The sequence below is a fragment of the Carex rostrata genome, chromosome 23 (assembly GCF_964058835.1).
Source record: "Carex rostrata chromosome 23, lpCarRost1.2, whole genome shotgun sequence".
Classification (NCBI taxonomy): domain Eukaryota; kingdom Viridiplantae; phylum Streptophyta; class Magnoliopsida; order Poales; family Cyperaceae; genus Carex; species Carex rostrata.
The window spans coordinates 4,863,152-4,881,615 of NC_135940.1; the positions used below are offsets into that span (position 1 = coordinate 4,863,152).

The 18,464-nt window shown below is 34.4% G+C and overlaps 2 protein-coding genes across 2 annotated transcripts; both read right to left on the reverse strand.

Annotated features, from left to right (window-relative positions):
* Positions 1–12,205: 12,205 nt before the first annotated feature.
* On the reverse strand, positions 12,206–13,495 carry LOC144574924 (thaumatin-like protein). The gene is made up of 3 exons (XM_078325031.1): positions 13,316–13,495; positions 12,772–13,043; positions 12,206–12,694 (listed from the first exon to the last, which is right to left on the reverse strand). The coding sequence occupies exons 1-3, from the start codon at positions 13,380–13,382 to the stop codon at positions 12,281–12,283; spliced, it is 753 nt and encodes a 250-aa protein (XP_078181157.1). The 5' UTR covers positions 13,383–13,495; the 3' UTR covers positions 12,206–12,280.
* A 2,086-nt stretch (positions 13,496–15,581) lies between these two features.
* LOC144575081 (L-type lectin-domain containing receptor kinase S.4-like) lies at positions 15,582–18,464 on the reverse strand. Its single transcript, XM_078325202.1, has 2 exons — positions 17,116–18,464; positions 15,582–16,637 (listed from the first exon to the last, which is right to left on the reverse strand). The coding sequence occupies exons 1-2, from the start codon at positions 18,337–18,339 to the stop codon at positions 15,774–15,776; spliced, it is 2,088 nt and encodes a 695-aa protein (XP_078181328.1). The 5' UTR covers positions 18,340–18,464; the 3' UTR covers positions 15,582–15,773.

Here is an 18,464-nt window from a genome sequence, read left to right on the forward strand (position 1 = left end):
TACTTTCGTGCATAGATATTAATATTTTAGAAAAAAAATCAGTATTGGAGTTTTTTGCTTCCCTCCAGATAATTGTAGTAGTTATAGTATGAATATTATTGGCAGCTTCCTAACTTTTTATCATTGAAATTCGAAAATAAATTAAAAATAATAAAATACTAAAAACATATGGATATGTATGCACATATTTTGTTTTCAGTACGAGGTCAGTACTATACAAAAATGTTTATCCCTGTAATGTATAGTAAGTATGAATGATCACGGTTTTGGTTAACAATTAGTAATTACATTGTATTTGAACTTGCAGAGTTAGAGAAGGTGTGTTTTTAAGGCTTCTATGGATCTTAATTAGCATCGCAATTAAAGTGTTTGCATGACAAAATATATGATGCGTTTGAATGAATCAAGGAATAGCTCGGAATAGCAGCTATTTCTGGGTTCGGAATAGCCGCTAATCCAACATTTCATAAGAATAGCGAAATAGCAGCTAACCCGAGCTATTCCTTTGTTGAGAATAGCATTTTTTTCAGCTAGTAAATATAATTTGTTGTCATTTGTTATTCCAATCAAGGAGAAGTCATGATTCACAATTTGGCATTGTGTCCAAGCTTCTTGTTCTGATCCTATATATGTTATTACAAAACTAGCTCTATCAACATGTGAGTACACAGAGAAGATAATTACATCTCAATGAAATTACAATTGTTCCTTATTTGTTGGGGTGGATCTACAGTGTTCTGGGGGGAGCAGCTGCTTCTCCCTGGAATTTGAGTTTTAGTGGAGTTCGGGATGTTCCGATCTACTTTGTCCTTCCCTAAAATTTTTTTTGCCCCTTTCTAAATGTTTGAATTGTAATTCGGGTTAAATTTAGAGTTAAAATTAAAATAAGTTTCTTGAATTATGATTGATAATTATAATTATATGTTAGATAATCAAAAATTACAAGTCAGAGTATTGGAAAGTACAAGTTAAAGCAATGTTTTTTATCGAATACCTAATTAGTTAATGGATTTAAACTTGATTAGCTATTTAAACCCGGTTCGATATTTTTTTGTCCCCCTGACGAAAATCCTAGGTTCGCCCCTGCTTATTTGCAATTGAAAAAAATGATGATCCTTGAGGATTAGGGCTGCAAACGAACGGAACCAAATTGAACTTGCCCTAGTTCGAATTCGAAATAATTTTGAACCAAACCCAATTCGAAATTGAAATAGATTTCAAACCTAAAAGGTTAGTTCGAATTTGGTTCGGTATAATTCAAACTATTTTGATTTGATTCGAAATTGAGGCATCAAATCAACAATTGAGATAGTAATCAACAAAGTTTGATTACAAAAGAAATCGCCAAAATTTGATATTTTAAATCGATTTCTATACAAAAGAAATCCACAAAATTTATTTAAGCAATAAAACAGAGAGCCGACAGAGAGCGTATTTAGTCTCTTCACGAGAGAGGGAAAGACAGAGCGGTTTAGTCTCTTCGCTCTCACAAGACTCGCGAAGAGGAGACAGAGACAGAGAGAGAGAGCATGTTCGCGAGAGAGGGAGAGACTCACGAAGCTTCGCGAGAGTGAGGGAGACAGTTCATCAATTAATTTAATTGGACGGTAGATGTTTCTCGGAGATTCGAATCAAATAAACTCGTGAATCTATTCAAATCGAATCAGATCAAGTTCGAAATTAAATTAATTTCGAATCAAACTGGTTTGAATTAATTTCAAATCGAATTTTTTTCGAACCTTTTCAAATCAAACTCGAATCGAATCACGAACTACGAATTTTTTGTGCACCCCTATTGAGGATACAAACTAAAAGTATCTCTGGACTAAATAATTATAAATGAGTTAGGCTAATATGACATTGGTGTTATTTGAAACTAAATAACACCAAATCTTAAACCCTTAGATCTGCTTTAAGATTCGTAATATCCGTTTTTACTGTTCAAGTACTTTATTTTGTACGAATCTTAAAGCATATCTAAGAGTTTAAGATTTGATGTTATTTAGTTTCAAATAACACCAATGTCATATTAGCCTAACTCATTATAAATTTAATAAAAAGATTTACAGTTAGAAACATTAAGATGATTTTGCTCTTCGTGTACTTCAGAGGACATCACATGGGCCCGTAAAAAAGCTGGAAAAACATACCGACGGGGCAATGCATATTAAATGCACCAAGTGGATCCATCACGTGCGGTTGATATCATTAATCTAGGGTCCACTGAGTCGATCGGAGATTCGGAGGTGATGACAACATTCGGCTCTCCAGTGTCCAAACACAAAACATCTTCTTGTAGCGGGTCATACTGAAGCTTCTTAAGTCTTAACAATAAATATAACAACATAAGCCTGACAATAAATATATGTTCCTTTTTTATAATAAAAACACAATACATGTATAAATACGTGCATATTTATATTAGTGAATATTTTATTTTTACTAACTAGTTTTTTTTTTAGTTATTGATGTTATTTAGAAAATAAAGAGCGTGCAAAATGAACATGTTGCATTCATTCTAGCAAGGAAAAAAAAAGTACAAGAAAGATGCTTTGTATGAATATGATTTTTTTTTTCTTCAATTGTCCAATTCTTGCAATGATATGATCACACACACACACACATATATATATGAGATGCGCTACAGTGAGTTGCGAAGTAAAACGCGTTTCTACTTCACGCCGTATTTTTATTTTAAAAGTCCAAACGACCGATCCGAACCGTTAGATGTTTAATCCATATTGAAATGTGCTTGGAGACCAAATTTTACATTTTTTTGGAATTTGTTTACTATTTATTAAGCATTTTTGAAAATTGCTGTTTTGCTGTGAACAGTAAAATTTTATGGACCATCAGATCAGTGACTTTCAAAATTGCTTAATAAATAGTAAAAAAATTCCAAAAAATATAAAATTTGGTCTCCAAGCACATTTCAATATGGAGAATAAGATGAACGGTTCAGATTGACATTTTGAACTTTAAAATCGCAAAATATGAGCGTGAAGTAAAATAGTCGCTTTACTTCGCAACTCACCGTAGCCCACCTCTATATATATATATATATTTTTAATGAAAGCTTGGTAGTAGATAATGAATTCGTATCCTCTGAGATATCTCAAACTTTGCGTGACTTTATGGAAAATCCCAACCATTTAAATACGTTATGCACAAATCTCAAAGCACCATAATACTGACTTCCTACATCACCCCGAATAGGCAACGGACACGTCGGTCATGCAAAAGTTGAGATATCTCAAACGATACTCACTCGTAGATAATGACCACGTGGAAGCAAATCTGGGTCCTTTTCTTGAGAAGAGGAGGATCCTCCTATTCTCCAATCCGAACCATTCAAAATCAATCAAACGGTTTCAATTACATTTTTCCTTTCATATCAATATAATCTATTAAAACGAATCAGATGTAATTGAAACTGTTTGATTGATTTTAAATGATTCTCATTGGAGAATAGGAGAGTGCTCATTTTCTTGAGAAAAGAAGCAAATTTCATTCCATGACTACATTCGATTGAACAGTATTGCTGTTTCTTTGTTTCTTATTTTGAAAACAATTATATCTTAAGGGTACTTAATTATAACAGTGCGTATGTCTTTTTGGATTGAGTTAACATTAGCAGCGAATTAGTCTGTCAATATTGGCAAGGATAAAAAATAATTTATAATTTTCCAATCTGTTAAATAAAATATAATGCATACTCTAATGTTATCGAGATAAAATATAGTGAAACGACCCTATTTCCATAAATAATACAATTATTTGATATAGTTCGCAATCATTGTTGAAAATTGTTAAAAAAAGAAATCAAAATTAAAGATGTGTCCTGTAATATTAACATAAGAGTGAGGCTATGTTATGGTAATATTCATATTACAGAATAATTTGTGTTATGGATTTATATTTTTATTTTTAAAGTTTTAACAGTTAATATTTTTAGCACGATAGGTGTTTGTATGGAAAATTGGAAATGTATTTGCAGACCAAGTCTTATATTATTTAAATAATATTGCTATTTTTTCGAAATAGGTGATAAATCACTTGATTTAAAAATTCTGAACCATTCAAAATAACGACTTTTTACCTATAAAAAAAGATAGTAAAAGAATTGTAAAACAATATATACTGGTTCATATTAAAATTATGTTTTAATATAAAAAGAAATACATTTTAATATAAAAATACCCGTCGAAATAAATACATTTTAACATAAAAATTATGTTTACTGGTTCATATTAATTTTTTAATCTTTAAGAATATCGAAAAGGATTCATAGCACTTGTCATTCATAATATTCATATTACCGTAGCCTCACTCTTAATATAATGTGCATAACTTTCGATAAAATTAAAACTATATATCTAGTCATCCATGAAAGACAAATAAAAGTTCAATCATTGATTTTTCCAAAAAAAAATGATAGATGGTCAGACAATCTTTAATTTTGATAAAAATTTCAGAAAAATTTACTTTTTTTATTATTAAAGGGTTCCGGTATATCCATCATATTTTAGACTATTATTGAGAATTAACGTTGAATAATTTAACTAAAATCTGAACCTTTTTAATTGGACAACATTGAAAGATATCAAAAATGAGTTTGATAAAGAAGTTATGCACCGTTGGATTATTGTTTGAAATGAAAAAAAAAAAAATACAGAAAGAGTATGTAACAAATCTTTGACCCGTTGACTCAAACATAAAACAAGAGTAGCGCATAGAGGTGACATGGTTACCTTCGTTTAGGAGCAGGACAGTGTCGTATAAAATTCCGATATTTTTTTAATATTCAATATTAAATAAAAAATAAGCTCAAGTATTTTAATGAATTTTAAAAATATCCAGACCGCTAAAAATCTCAGCGATTGAGAAAAAAATTGGACCGCCAAAAATTTCGGCGGCCAAATAACATAAATTTTTATTTTATTACTTTAGATTCTGTCAAAAAATGTTATGTATCTCTAATAGTTTTTTATTTAATTAGAAAATGTTATAATTTATTTATTTTTTGTATTGAAATATTAGAATTTTGTTTATACTTTTGTGAAAACAGATGGAATACTATATAATTTGATTTATTAGAAATACTGCAACAAATAATCCGGATTAATATTTTTCAGGTCATATTTTTTCCAGCCTTAAAAAAAATTACAATATTTTCTTTGTGTGTTAGTGTAAAAAATAAAAAAAAAGTTTTGAATCTGAATTATTGATTCTAGTTTAAAAGTCACTTTTAGATAAATACATAAAATATTGTGGTCCTTCTATTTTCGAAAAAACAAAAAATTTCTCTGACTTTTGTCATCGAAATGATTTCATTTCAAATTTTTTTTCAAAATAGATATAATATCTTAGAATTTAAATGTACTAGAAGAATTCTAATATTTTATTTGTTTACTCAAAAGTGACTTTTGAATCTAGATCAATAGCTCATATCAAAATATTTTTTATTTTTTTTCCAATAACACAAAAAAAAATTTTCATTTTTATTATAGCCGCAAAAAATCTGTCCTGAAAAATATTGATCTAAATTATTTGTTGTAATCTTTCTTATAAATCAAATTATATAGTATTCCATCTATTTTTACAAAAATATATAAAATATTTCAAAATACTTGAAGAATTGTATTATTTTTTATTTAATGTTGGATTTAAAAAAAAATCGGTATAAAATTCAGCATTTCAGCGCACTATTTAAAGGGAGCCTTTCTGTTACTATTTAAATAAGAATAAATATTTTAAGAGCATTTATTGATGATAACATATCATGTCGTAATCTTCATTTCATTGTTAAGCACGTAGAGTGTCCGATTTGTCAACGACGACGATTGAAAGATTAAATTTCAGATTTAATCTCAGCCCTTCAATTGCATAATCTGTCTTCTTTGGATTAAATGCATCAATGTGCAGAAGTCTAAATTAAACTAAAAACATACTCACCACACGTACTGCCACGCAATGCATTACAATTAAAATTAAATAAATTCTGAAATTAAGCAATATAATATATTTCCTGATTTCATTCATTCATTATTTTTCCTTCTCCAATTTAGCGATATAATAATATTTCCTTATTTCTTTCATTTCTTACTTCTCTTATTTGTTTCTATAGCAATTGCAATAAAAATTCCAAAAATATTATCAATTTTGTTTCTATATAGATCTATACATATCACAATGAAAATAAATTGAAATCGTAGAAACATAAATCAGCGGGACATGAAGAAGGGAAAGAAAACAAAATTAGAAAGATCACCAAAAATATGAAATCATTGGTACTTAAAATACCAATGTTTTTTTAATTTTAGGTTTCTTCATTCAATTTGCTTACCGCATGGGTATTATATCTAATCAGCTGTATCGGGTATTCTATTTTGTACAAATTAATTTAAAATTACAAAGCTATTATTTCAAATCATTGGTACTTAAAATATAGAATCATCACATCATCAAATTATTATAAGAGATTACGATTCAAAATAATTAAAAATACAGAATCATATAATTCTATTCAAAGATCATGTCCCTCAATTTTTGAATAATTATTAATATTATTGAATGATTAATTTCATAATTTTTTTTCTCTTATAATGTGTTCTATTACAATGCACGGGCATAATACTAGTGTTATATTATGTCGTATCATATTGTAGTGCAATTGCATCGTAATTTTTAAAAATACCATACTCCAAAAAATAATAAACCAAATAATCACGTTTTATGAAAAATTTGAATTTTGACACGTCCTCAGCCCCTAGATGCAACCACCCAGAGAATGGTCCGCATCTCTTAAATGCGGCCGTGTCAAAATTCAATTTTTTTAGAAAACGTGGTTGTTTGGTTTATTATTTTTTGGATATGATATATTTAAAAATTTCGGACAATTGCATGCATGCATCATATTGTATAATATTTATTCACCAATATAAAAATATATCTAGGGAAATCGGAGGCGCCCGGTCGAGGTTGGTATTAACGCCACAAAATTTTTTTATTATACAATAACTTTAAAATATAAGTGAGATTGCGATAATATGTATATTGCAATAATATATTCGAAATGTTAAACCTATTTCAATATGAAAATATACTCGAATATAAAATATAATATGTACTTGGAACTGTTTTACTAGGTTTTTTTTTTAAATAGACAATTTATTAATCTAAAGATTCTGGACCACACTAAAAGTGTTGATTTAGGGTCAATTTTAATTTGATTCGTAATTTTATTGAGTCGAACTGACTCAAAATTTGATTCAATTTCGAGTTACGGGGGGTAATTACTCTAATTTGATTCGTCAAAAACTCAAAGAATTAACTCGACTCATTAATTCGTTAACAAATAACAACTAAAAAAGTTTTCCAAATTTATTGGCTCGTTCGCTGGAGATTTTGCTGGTGAACCAACAACTCGTTTGTTAGCTCGAGTCGACCAAATACACATGAAATGAATTCCCAGGCAATCGATATATAGGAGCCATTAATTGTTTGTAATTGTCAGGCTCCATACCAGCATGTCATTGCTTGCCTGGTGGCTCCTCACTACCCAACATATACATCAATTGTCGCTATCTATCATGCATACAACATTACCCATCTCATTATATGGTCTCAAATTAAAGGACACAGGAATTGATATACTCGCGCGTAAGATATTAATGGAATTGGAAGGGCTCCCAATTAGTAATTAATACGCATATCAGAAAATGACTTACGTAAGCATGACAAATTGAATTATTAATGCTTCATTAGAGAAGAAATAGTGGGGACCAAATGACATGTATCTTGGAAACATCATGTATTCATGCCATGAATGAAAGACATGTCCCCCCTACCCATGCATCTCTGATCTCTCCACTGTTATTAATTGGGTAATGCCAGACATTTACATAATTTTTGAAAAAATAATAATTAGAAACTTCAAAAAAGGTGGAAATATTAAATAGAACTGAGAGGGCGTGCATGGCGGGGTCCAACATGATATATCATACACAGAATTAAGAGAGGACACAACACATGCAACAGTTTCCCATTTTTGTTTTCCAGGGGCTTCCCTGCATATATACCATTGACTGACGAATTCCTATCCTCTGAGATATCTCATACCTTGCATGACTTTTTGGAAAATCTCAACTGTTGCAATACGTTCTGCGCGAATCTCAAAGCTCAAATAATACTGCCCCTCTACGTCACCCCCGAATAGGCAGGACACGTCGGTCACGCAAAATATGAGATATCTCAGAGGAGACGCCCTCTTGACTGACTCCACCCCCCCAGCAGACCTGTTATAAATATCAAATATACCCCCTCAAATTACTGATATTACCTAGCGAGCTAGCTACTTTTTCAATCTACCCAATCTGCCCGTCTAAGATGTATGTATACTAGGCCAAGTATAATTTGAGATATGTTAAGGCTACTTTGGTAAACCATCAATCTCATTAATTGGGCCAACTTTCTCTTTGTATGCCTGACCTCTATTTATTAGCAGTCTACCACTTCCCTTCCTTCCCAACTAAAGTCAGAAACAAACCTCACTACCTCACCTCAACTCCTCTTCAATTCAATTCTCCTGAGCTCAATTCATATTAACATCCCCCCTAGCTAGAGCTATATTTCAAACTCACAAACACTACACGCCCAAATTACACCAAATTTCCATCCATCCATCGATCCATTCCATTCTCAAATACAAGTAAATTAAATTAGATGGAGGTGTACATGGATGACAAGTGGAAGCTCTCCAAGAAAGGGAGCAGAAAGGAACTCAATTCTCCACCGACCAAAGGTGGCAGCGGCAAGGAGCGAAGCAGAAGCATGGCTCGGTCCATATCAAGCAGGTGTGCTGGTCTGGTCAGAGAACAGCGGGCCCGCTTCTACATTATGCGCCGTTGCGTAACAATGCTTGTCTGCTGGAGAGAATATGCTTAAATAATTATCAATTAGTTCTTGGTGCCGGCGCCGGCTCTCGCTTTCTCTGTGGGAGACGGGTCCTTGTGCTGTGCATGGCCATCCAAGGAGGAAGAAGCAGCATCAAATCAAATTCAACTTAGATTAGCTTAGATTTAGCTTGATTAAAACTAGCTTTCTCTCTCTCTCTCTCGTGTTTTGGAACCTTGGCGGTGGCTGCCAAGTATCTCTCTCGCTCTCTGCTGATTTTCCGGTGTATATACTAATTAATTAATTGTGCTCATGAGATTGAACAATTTTGAGTCTCTGTGTTCCATTTGCTTACTGTTAATTTTATCTTAAATTTTTGCTGATGAATCAATTTCAATAGCTACTGCTCACAAGGGGAGTGAATAACTTCCAAGCAAACCTAATTAGTACTCATAAATCATAACCTATGCTTATGTATGTGTTATTACTGATATGATATCTTCTCCCAACTTGGGTTCTTATGTTTTTCTTTTTTGAAATGAAATTTTATTTATGGCTATTTGGAAATTATTCCAAATTTAGATAAAAGGTTCTGAACAGATTTAGGTGCAGTAAATGGGAGGCAGATCTTTGTCCTTGCTGTCTTTCACTTATCTCGGCACTTGTATCAAAAATTAATAAAAATAAACAAACTTATCTTTGCACTGTTGGTTACATCTTTAGACTTACACAGTAGCAGTGTTGTAGGTCCCCATAAGGTACTCAGGATGCTGTTCATGAGCTGTTTGTTGCCCGGCTCTTTCAATCTTTCATGCATTTTCACTTTGCTACATTAAGGGGATGTTTGAAGGCACCGTAGAATAGCTAGAATAGTTACTATTTAAAAATAATAGATGAGAATAGTGATTTTTGAAAGAGTGTGAGAATAGTATTGATGTGATGTTATTCGGAATAGCAAAAATGTTGTTTGGATTAAATATTTAGAATAGCAATGGAGGGATTGAACATTTGAGAGAGCACCAATTGCCATTCCGATTTTTTGCAGGCATAGCGGAACAACACTATTCTCGCCGTTTCGAATAACAATTGAGTATGTTTAAATAGATCGAAACAACGCTATTCTAGCTATTCTCGGGACATCCAAACATAACTTTTATGTTTAAATTGGTTTTTGCTCTTCGTTTTCAGTACAGTACACCTTATTGTTGCGGACAGTTTTATTAATATTTAATAGAAGTTGCTGACATATGTTTTATTTGGATCCTGTCTGATTTTATCACTACAATGCGAGGGGATTTTTAGTGGGGGAAGAAAGGAAAGCATCAAGCGTGTAATATGAGCATCTTCCAACATTGGCATTAATTATTAAAAAGTAAAAGGTGGATATGGAGAGAGATGTCATGAGATGATTTAATTTAATTAAGGGGAGGTAGTGTAGTGTAGTGAAGCCAAGTGCAAGTGCAACTATTAAAGGAAAGAGACAACAGTTACTTTCCTTTCAACTGATTTGACTGGGACTATTGACAGATATGGAATGGACTGCTGTTGCTTTTCTTTTCCAATGATATAGTACATATACACTGAAATATCACACTGTACATGTACAAATTTTACAATTGTACATCCACCCAGTGCCACTTATCCACTCACTACTGTCTGTCTACTGGGACCATTCTGTATCTCTACCTATCTATCTATGGAAGCGTATGCAGGGGTGAGTAATGAGCGAGCATGAGCGAGTTAGGGTATACTGATGCTTTTTCATTTAATAAATGAGCGAGTTGTTAAATGAGTGAGTTCAAGCGAGCGAATAAATGAGCGAGTTGGAAATGAGCGAGTTTTAAATGAGCGAGTTATGAGCGGCTCACGAGTTATGAGTACTAAAATTTAATAAATTGTCATAATTCAATTAAATAGAATAATAACAAAAAAAATCAACGGTATTACAAAAATAGAATAATTACAACATAAACTAACAATAGCATCAATAAACAACAATCAACAAAAACTAAAGCAGCACTAATAAAAATCCAACATAAATCCAAAAACATAAACTAACAACAGCACACTGTTTTGAGGCGTCTGTTTAAAAAAAATAAATAAATGTATAAACTATGAATATTTGGGATTGAATGTGGCGGTGGGATTAGATGTGACAAATTTTAAATGAGCGAGTTGGGGCATGCTCATGCTCGCTCATTTAATAAATGAGCGAGTTTAAGTGAGCGGACAAATGAGCGAATTCAAGTGAGCATTTAGTGAGCGAGTTATGAGCAATTTACTCACCCCCAAGCGTATGCTCTGCGGAGCTTTTAATTTGGTCCGTTCGTTTCGGATCGAATGGATTAGATCAGATCTTGTCCGAATTGAAAAAAAAATATTCTCAAAATTTGCAAGATCTGATCTGATCCGTCCGATCCAAAATGAACGGACCAAATTAAAAGCTCCGCAGAAATTGGCTCCGCAGAGGATGCGCTTCCTCTATCTATTAGTCTATCCGTCTATGATGCATATCATTTTTCTGTCCGGTTTAACAACCCCACCCCCCTGTTTCAATTACGTCAAGTTTTTGGCATTTTCATTCGGTGGAGCGAATACTTAACAAAATATATCTGGTAGCTGCTACCAGACTTTTCAAAAAAAAAAGAATACTTAACAAAATAATTTACCATAGTAATTTTTGACAATAATATGCTTTCAAATTAGCTGAAATAAAATTATAACTTATGTTTTTGCAATTACGTTATTGCATATATAATTATATATAGACTTTAAAAAAAAGGTTTCATACAATTCCGATAATATTTGGTAATATACGAAGACGTGATTTCATATTGTTAATTTTTTTAATTAACTTAATGACGGTAAAACATGCACCGATCTTATTATTTTTTATTGACATAATATGCACCTTTGGCGCATCATGCAATGGACAAGTGACAGTTTAATAAACAAAATGCTCTTCTTTGAAGGCTAATCAAAAAATTGAGAAGGGTTTAAAGGTTGGCGTGACAAATTAAGCCGAACATATTTTTGACAAACGGAGATGATGAAGAGATTGAAAATGCGGTTTGGACTTTTGGGCTTCGACGAACATTTCGGCTTGACTTTTTAGGCCCAATAGTCTGTTCCACAGTGACAGTGCGTTTCTGTTGGATTGAGTTGGGCTACTCAAATGCTACATTAGTGTCCCAAGAAACCAAAAACCAAATATACTACAGTCCTAACTAAATTTGGGTCTCAAACGTAATATATGAAGTAAGTTATATCTAAAATTCTGTCCCAAAAAGTTATAAATAACTGTTACGAGCAATAAATCCGTATGTATACTAATTATAATAAAATCAATACAACAACTGTGAACATATATAGTCAAACTAAATAGTCAGGTCCTGCTCCTGGGCGGGCAAAATGTGATCAAGTATCTGGTAGCCTTGCACATGTTCAGACTCGTCGGATCGTCATATGCGAAGCTATAAGCCTGCGGGCAAATCGACTTGAATAGCTGCGAGAAAACAGTTGGCTTGCACGTGTCAGGAGATGCGTATTGGCCGGTACAGCAGTAACTGTCGCTTTGCAGAGCCATACATGCGCTCTTGCAGCCTACCACCGTGCCATCTCCTGACTTCACCTCCAATTTCGACGGGCAGCACACATTCAAGTCTACATCACAACCTGCCACACCGCACCCGACCCCACCACCCACAGGCAACATTGTCACCGGAATGTTGAAGCCGTCTACCAGGCTCACGTCGTAGTAGTGCAGAGATGAGGTTTGGGTCCCAAGTGTCATCTCCACCTATTAATTAAATTAATTAATTTGGAATCAAATCACAATACGCACACATTAATTACTACTGATAAATTAAGAGAAACCATTGTTGCAGGTGGTGCAGCGCCGAGGCCGTTGCAGTGGAGTTGGCCGCCACAGTCGCCGGTCTGGCAGGCTCCCTTACCGTTTTCATCAAAGAAGCAGCCCTGGCGACCCCAGATGCGGCCCGACCATCCGAATGGCACATCGAAATATACTTCCTCTGCCGGGTCTAGATGGAAGCCTCCAAGGTTTGGTGTCGGATGGCCCCCGCTTCCTTGAATGCCCGGCCACACACTCTGTGCACAGTTGTTCACTACTATTAGTTGGATTCCGCCTGCATTAATTATAATTATATTTGGAATCAGTACTACACAAATTGAATTAGTTGCTTACTATTATTAGTCGGTGCGAATTCCATCATATTAGAACTGCTGGTCCTAAATCCTAATTAGTTAATTAATTAATTGGAAGGTATATTATTAATTACAAGTTCATACATGCAAACTTTTATCTTCTGACCACTGCACAAATATACAAAAACTTATGAAAGAAGGCGAAGAAAATTAAGTAACTATTAAATAAAAGCTCAGGTCGATAAATGATTACCTGAGACTGTTACAGTGTATAAAAAGCAGAGCATCAAGAGCTGGTATTTGCAACCAGAAGAGGCCATTGCAAACCTTACTTCTCTCCTGAGTAAGTTCGATTTATTACTTGAAACAGGATGTTGAATGTTGGGAGAGAGAGAGAGAGAGAGAGTTGAGGCATGTCAAAGTACTCTTGTTATTTGAAGTCTCAAGTGGGCCGTGTGAGAATTATCCGGTTTACATTATTAAACTACTCTTATTGTTATCTTTTTTCTTTTCCTTCTATTTAATGAGCTTTCATATATATTTTTTATCGTTTTGGAAAGAGAGAATTCATAGTTTTGGTATCGATACCTTGCTTTGTTGTGGGTTTGCCTTCCTCTAACACAATTTGCATGTATACAAAGTTGAGAAAGAAGGATTGAAAGTAAAGTTAAGAAAAGCAACGTTTGAAATAATATAATAATAACTGAGAATAGTTTAGTTTGATAAAGGTGGAGATGGATTTGGATAAGACAAAGGAAAGAAAGGATCAAGGAGATACTTTTATTGTGTGTAGTACAACAAATATATATCCCTAGCTACATTATTATCTAAATAAGATGATTCAGATTATAAAGCGATTTTTTTAGAGGTGGATTTTTTTTTTTTCCCGATCTGAACTGTTAAATTTTATTTTGATCGATCTCTCCCATGTAACAAGAGTAGCAAAAATGAATCAATATTTGTATATGGCAGCAGATGTGAGTCACATAATGACATAATTAATCTGATGAGATAATTCATCTATATATGTATTGCACTCATGCATAACTAATGATAATAATATATGTTACTAGTTCATGACATCATCACACCTTTTTCATTTATTTTACTATATAAGGCATGTAATTTACTGCAAACATTAAAGTGATTTTATATTGTTGTGTAAGATACTAAGATAAAAACCATAAAATGTTAAATGCTCTATATATGTTAACTGCTTCTAACAAAAATTCCATATTGTTAGCACATTTCATATGTAATGAAATCCTTAGACCCGTTTTGAAAATAGAAATCCATTTTTATGGTATAACAAGAAGCATAAATAAAATTTGAATAATTACAGCCATGTAGTTTGTAATCATACTATTAATTAAATGTTATACAATTAGAAAATATAAAATTTATACAGATTACATGACATTATTATTATGATTATTTTGTTGGGACATTTACAACTGACTTTTTTATTATTTCAGTAAATAGCCTAAAAATAATTAGTAACAGTTCAATTTTGAAAAATTATGCAGTAAACTTTTTCCTTTTTAAATTTTTTAAATAGGTTTAGTTTGATGTAATAGATTTGATTATGCATACAAATTCTGAAATACTCTACTATTTCTTTTTAATAATTTTTGTATTTTAAATCTATTTATAGGATTATGATTTAAATATTTTATAGTTTAGAAATAATATAATTATTAATGGACACTTTACTCTTCTAGTATTATGATGAAGTTTTTTTTATTTGAAAATTCTCACCGTGTCCAACTTAATTTATTAATTAAATAAGATTTCTACTCTAAAGGTTGACGTGTAAAATTTTACTCCTTATTCAAACCTTAATTTAAAAATGAAAAAAATGACCGAAGGATAATAATTTCAATTATGACCTAGCCCATCATCACTAAATAATACGTTTTGAACCTTTTTTATTCATTTACAATCCAACCCTAGTGAGTTTCGAAAAGTAGAATGGCGCTTCTTCATCCCTTATCTTTCTTTGTTAATATGAGAAAATAATAATAAGCTTAGGGGAAGATTTAAAATTCAGCAATAAGCCTTTTACATTACAACGGTCATAGCATTAATTAATCAAATATGTTTGGCAAAGATGTAAATTTGTTTCAGCTTCTAAATGGATGGCAGATGGCCGTGCATAGCACGTGAAACTATGGGCCGAACATCCGGTCCAGTCTTCCCTTCAAAGTTCTGACTTGTGTGAGTCGTAAGCTGTATTGCTTTTTAGTTCTAAATGATTTAATGATTTTGTTTTTGAGAGATATAATATTACTTTCTTTGCTCGCATATGGATATGGATGGTCTCTCCCTAAATTTATCTTTCTTATTTGAATTTAACAGTTCAGTAGTATAAATTATAAAATGCATGTAGTGTGTAGGCTCCAGTTTCACTGACTGAATTGCATTATTCATAATTCGTAAATAGCGGCATGTGGTCTGGTCAACGATTTTCCAAAATTCTCTGCAGAGACGAGAACAAATAACACCCTCCTTTTACTAATTATAATGTTTGCTACGGTAAGTTATGTTATGTTATGGCGCTCAAATCGAACAAAACTGGAAATATCGACATATCTCATTCTCAGCTTATATGGCATCACAACACATCACACTGTAGTAAATCAAATGTGCCATCTTTCTTTAATAATTAAGCTCATTATATACTGATCGACTGATTTATTTATGAAATTGTGTTAGCGGGCATTTGAGAGAGGCGACAAGGGTGAGCATAGGAAGCCCTCTGTTGGCACCTCGTCCGGGCCCACTGTCAGCTGGATGCTAGCTGCCTTCTCGAAGGACGAGGACGGGTAAGAGTGCATAAAATCATCAAATCTCCCTTGCTCCTCATACTCCCCTACAGGTGGGCCCCCCAACTCCGGCAAATCTGACATATCACCTTCTTCTAGGTACCTCACTACCTCCCGCATAGTGGGACGTGAACTAGCCACTGGATGCGAGCACATCAACCCGACCCGCACTGCAATCTGAGCCTCTTCTCTGTCAAATTCTCCCTCCAGCCTGTAATCGACCACGTCTGACCAGTTCCCCTGGGCCCACCTTTCCCACACCAAATCCACCAACACCATTTCTTCTGGCACTGCCTTCATCATGATCGGCCTTCTTCCGCACACCACCTCCAAAATCAATGCACCAAATGCGTACACATCACACCCGGTTGTTGCTCGGCCGGTACGTGTCAGCTCTGGTGCAAGATAGCCCAGCGTGCCAACTACACGTGTCGTGCTTGGGTTTGCCCCGTGCTCGTACAATTTTGCAAGCCCAAAGTCTCCCAATCGTCCATTGAAGTCGGAGTCTAGTAACACGTTGCTAGCTTTTACATCCCGGTGCAACACGATATGGTCCCACTCTTCATGGAGGTAGAGAAGAGCTGAGGCAACACCACGTATGATATGGATCCTCTGTGGCCATGACAGGAGGAGTGCCCGAGTTGCTGTTTGCCCGACCGTAGCCTCTGGTTCATATAGATACTTGTCAAGACTACCATTGGCCATGTATTCGTACACCAAAATTAGATCGCCTCTTCGTCGGCACCAGCCCTGTTAGGTTTAACAATTCAAGATTAACATTAATGATTGGATGATTCTTTAATTTATTTGGAAAAGGATGGAGGACTTATATGCCACTTAATTATTTAGCATTTCATTATTCTATAATGACTAAGTACATCACAGTTACAGTTCAATCAAGTTCTGCAATGAGGACTACTGGAGTCTGGACTTGATTTCTGAAATATTGTTTTTTTTTTCCGCCCCTATGAAGATTGCACTTAAAACAAAATTGTACGTCATTTTATTCTATTAACCTTTAAGAATAATTGTATATTTTTGGATATTGTAGTTCAAAATCATTTATATATTGAAACTGTAGAAGAACACTAGTTCAATTCAAAGTGAATAAAGAATCAAATATAAGCGCATAAGAATGTTTTAATGAACTTGAGAGTTCAAACTGTCTAATAAGATTTCTGACAAAAGAAGCTATTGAAATTATACTAGTCATTGTATCTAACCGTACCAGTAACTGTACCAAGTTGCGATGCCGCAGCCTGCCGATGCTAGCAATCTCAGCAACAAACTCTCGCAAACCCTGTTTGGACTCATTTGTCACACGCTTGACCGCAATCTCGCCTCCCAACCTGGGTAAAACCCCTCTGTACACCTTCCCAAAACCACCAAAACCTAACAGTTCTCTGTCTCTGAACCCCTTGGTGGCTTTTTTCAAGTCAGAGTAACAGAACCGGTGGGGCCCACACTCCGTCTCCCAAGACTCGATCACGTCTGCATTTTTAATCTTGTAGAACAAGTAACCGGCTATCCCTGAAATCACGACGAATAAAACAAATGTCGAGAATGCTGTCGCCAGAATTAAGGTCGTGTTCTTTTTGTTCGGTTGGGGCAGAGAAGGGAGAGTGGAGAGATCGAGGGATTGAACGACACCGTTCATTTTGAAATTCCAACCCATCAAATAGTGAGAACTCGCCAGCAGCCCGGTAGAAGCCGAGAAACCGACGTACATGGTTTCTTCTATAATTGGAGAGAGATTCACTTTGTATGAAATCAAGGGGGTTTGGGGTTTTGTAGAAAATGGAGAAATGGTGACATTCAACACATTGTTAGCCCCGTCGTAGTCGACCCATGCTTGGATCGTGTTGCCGCTCTTTAAATTAACATTGACAGATTGTACGCCATTTGCACCATTGTCATAGTAGGATGCGATGGCAGAGCTATTCGAAACCAAGCTGTTAATGTCAACGCCTACATGATTGTCGTTTATATCTCCAAATTCAAAATCTTGCACCGTGTCAAATTCAACTGCCAACAAATGATTGGTCAGGTTGCCTATATCAGATGCATTCAACAACCCGAGATATTGGCTCGGTAAAGCCCCAGGGAGGTCTCTAGTTGGGGAGATGACAAAGCAGAAGCCGTGACCACCGAGCTTTGGGTACTCGGGCACGATGGCAAATGCGAAAGCCGTGGAGAAGGAGAAAACAGAGCCAGCAGTGGAGTTGATGAATTTTAAGGGGTTCGGGTAGAAGACATGACCAATGAGACGGCTGGTGTCATTTGTCAGTTGGAGGATGCCGGTTGGTTCAACATGGGATGCCCCGCCAAGAGAGATATTGCGATCGGAGGATGTGAATCCCGCAAAGGAGAATTCTTGTTGGGAGGAGGGAGAGGGAAAGAGTGAGAAGGAGAGAAGCCCCAGGCCAAAATGAATAATTATCAACAAGGACATTTGATTTGTGTGAGAGCAAGAGAGAGAGGTACTAGCTAGGTTCTGTTTGAAGGCTTGATTTGTTAGAGCGAGGAAGATTGATTGATAATGATCATTCAGTTCAGCTTGAACTTTGAAATTTGAAG

Bases quoted from the DNA above. Each gene is read 5' to 3' on its own strand.
- LOC144574924 (XM_078325031.1), bottom strand. From the start codon at position 13,382: ATGGCCTCTTCTGGTTGCAAATACCAGCTCTTGATGCTCTGCTTTTTA. The intron at 13,044-13,315 runs GTAATCATTTAT...TAATTAATGCAG, and splicing joins ATACACTGTAACAGTCTCAG to GCGGAATCCAACTAATAGTA. The intron at 12,695-12,771 runs GTTTCTCTTAAT...TTTAATTAATAG, and splicing joins CTGCACCACCTGCAACAATG to GTGGAGATGACACTTGGGAC.
- LOC144575081 (XM_078325202.1), bottom strand. From the start codon at position 18,339: ATGTCCTTGTTGATAATTATTCATTTTGGCCTGGGGCTTCTCTCCTTC. The intron at 16,638-17,115 runs GTACGGTTAGAT...TAAACCTAACAG, and splicing joins GCAACTTGGTACAGTTACTG to GGCTGGTGCCGACGAAGAGG.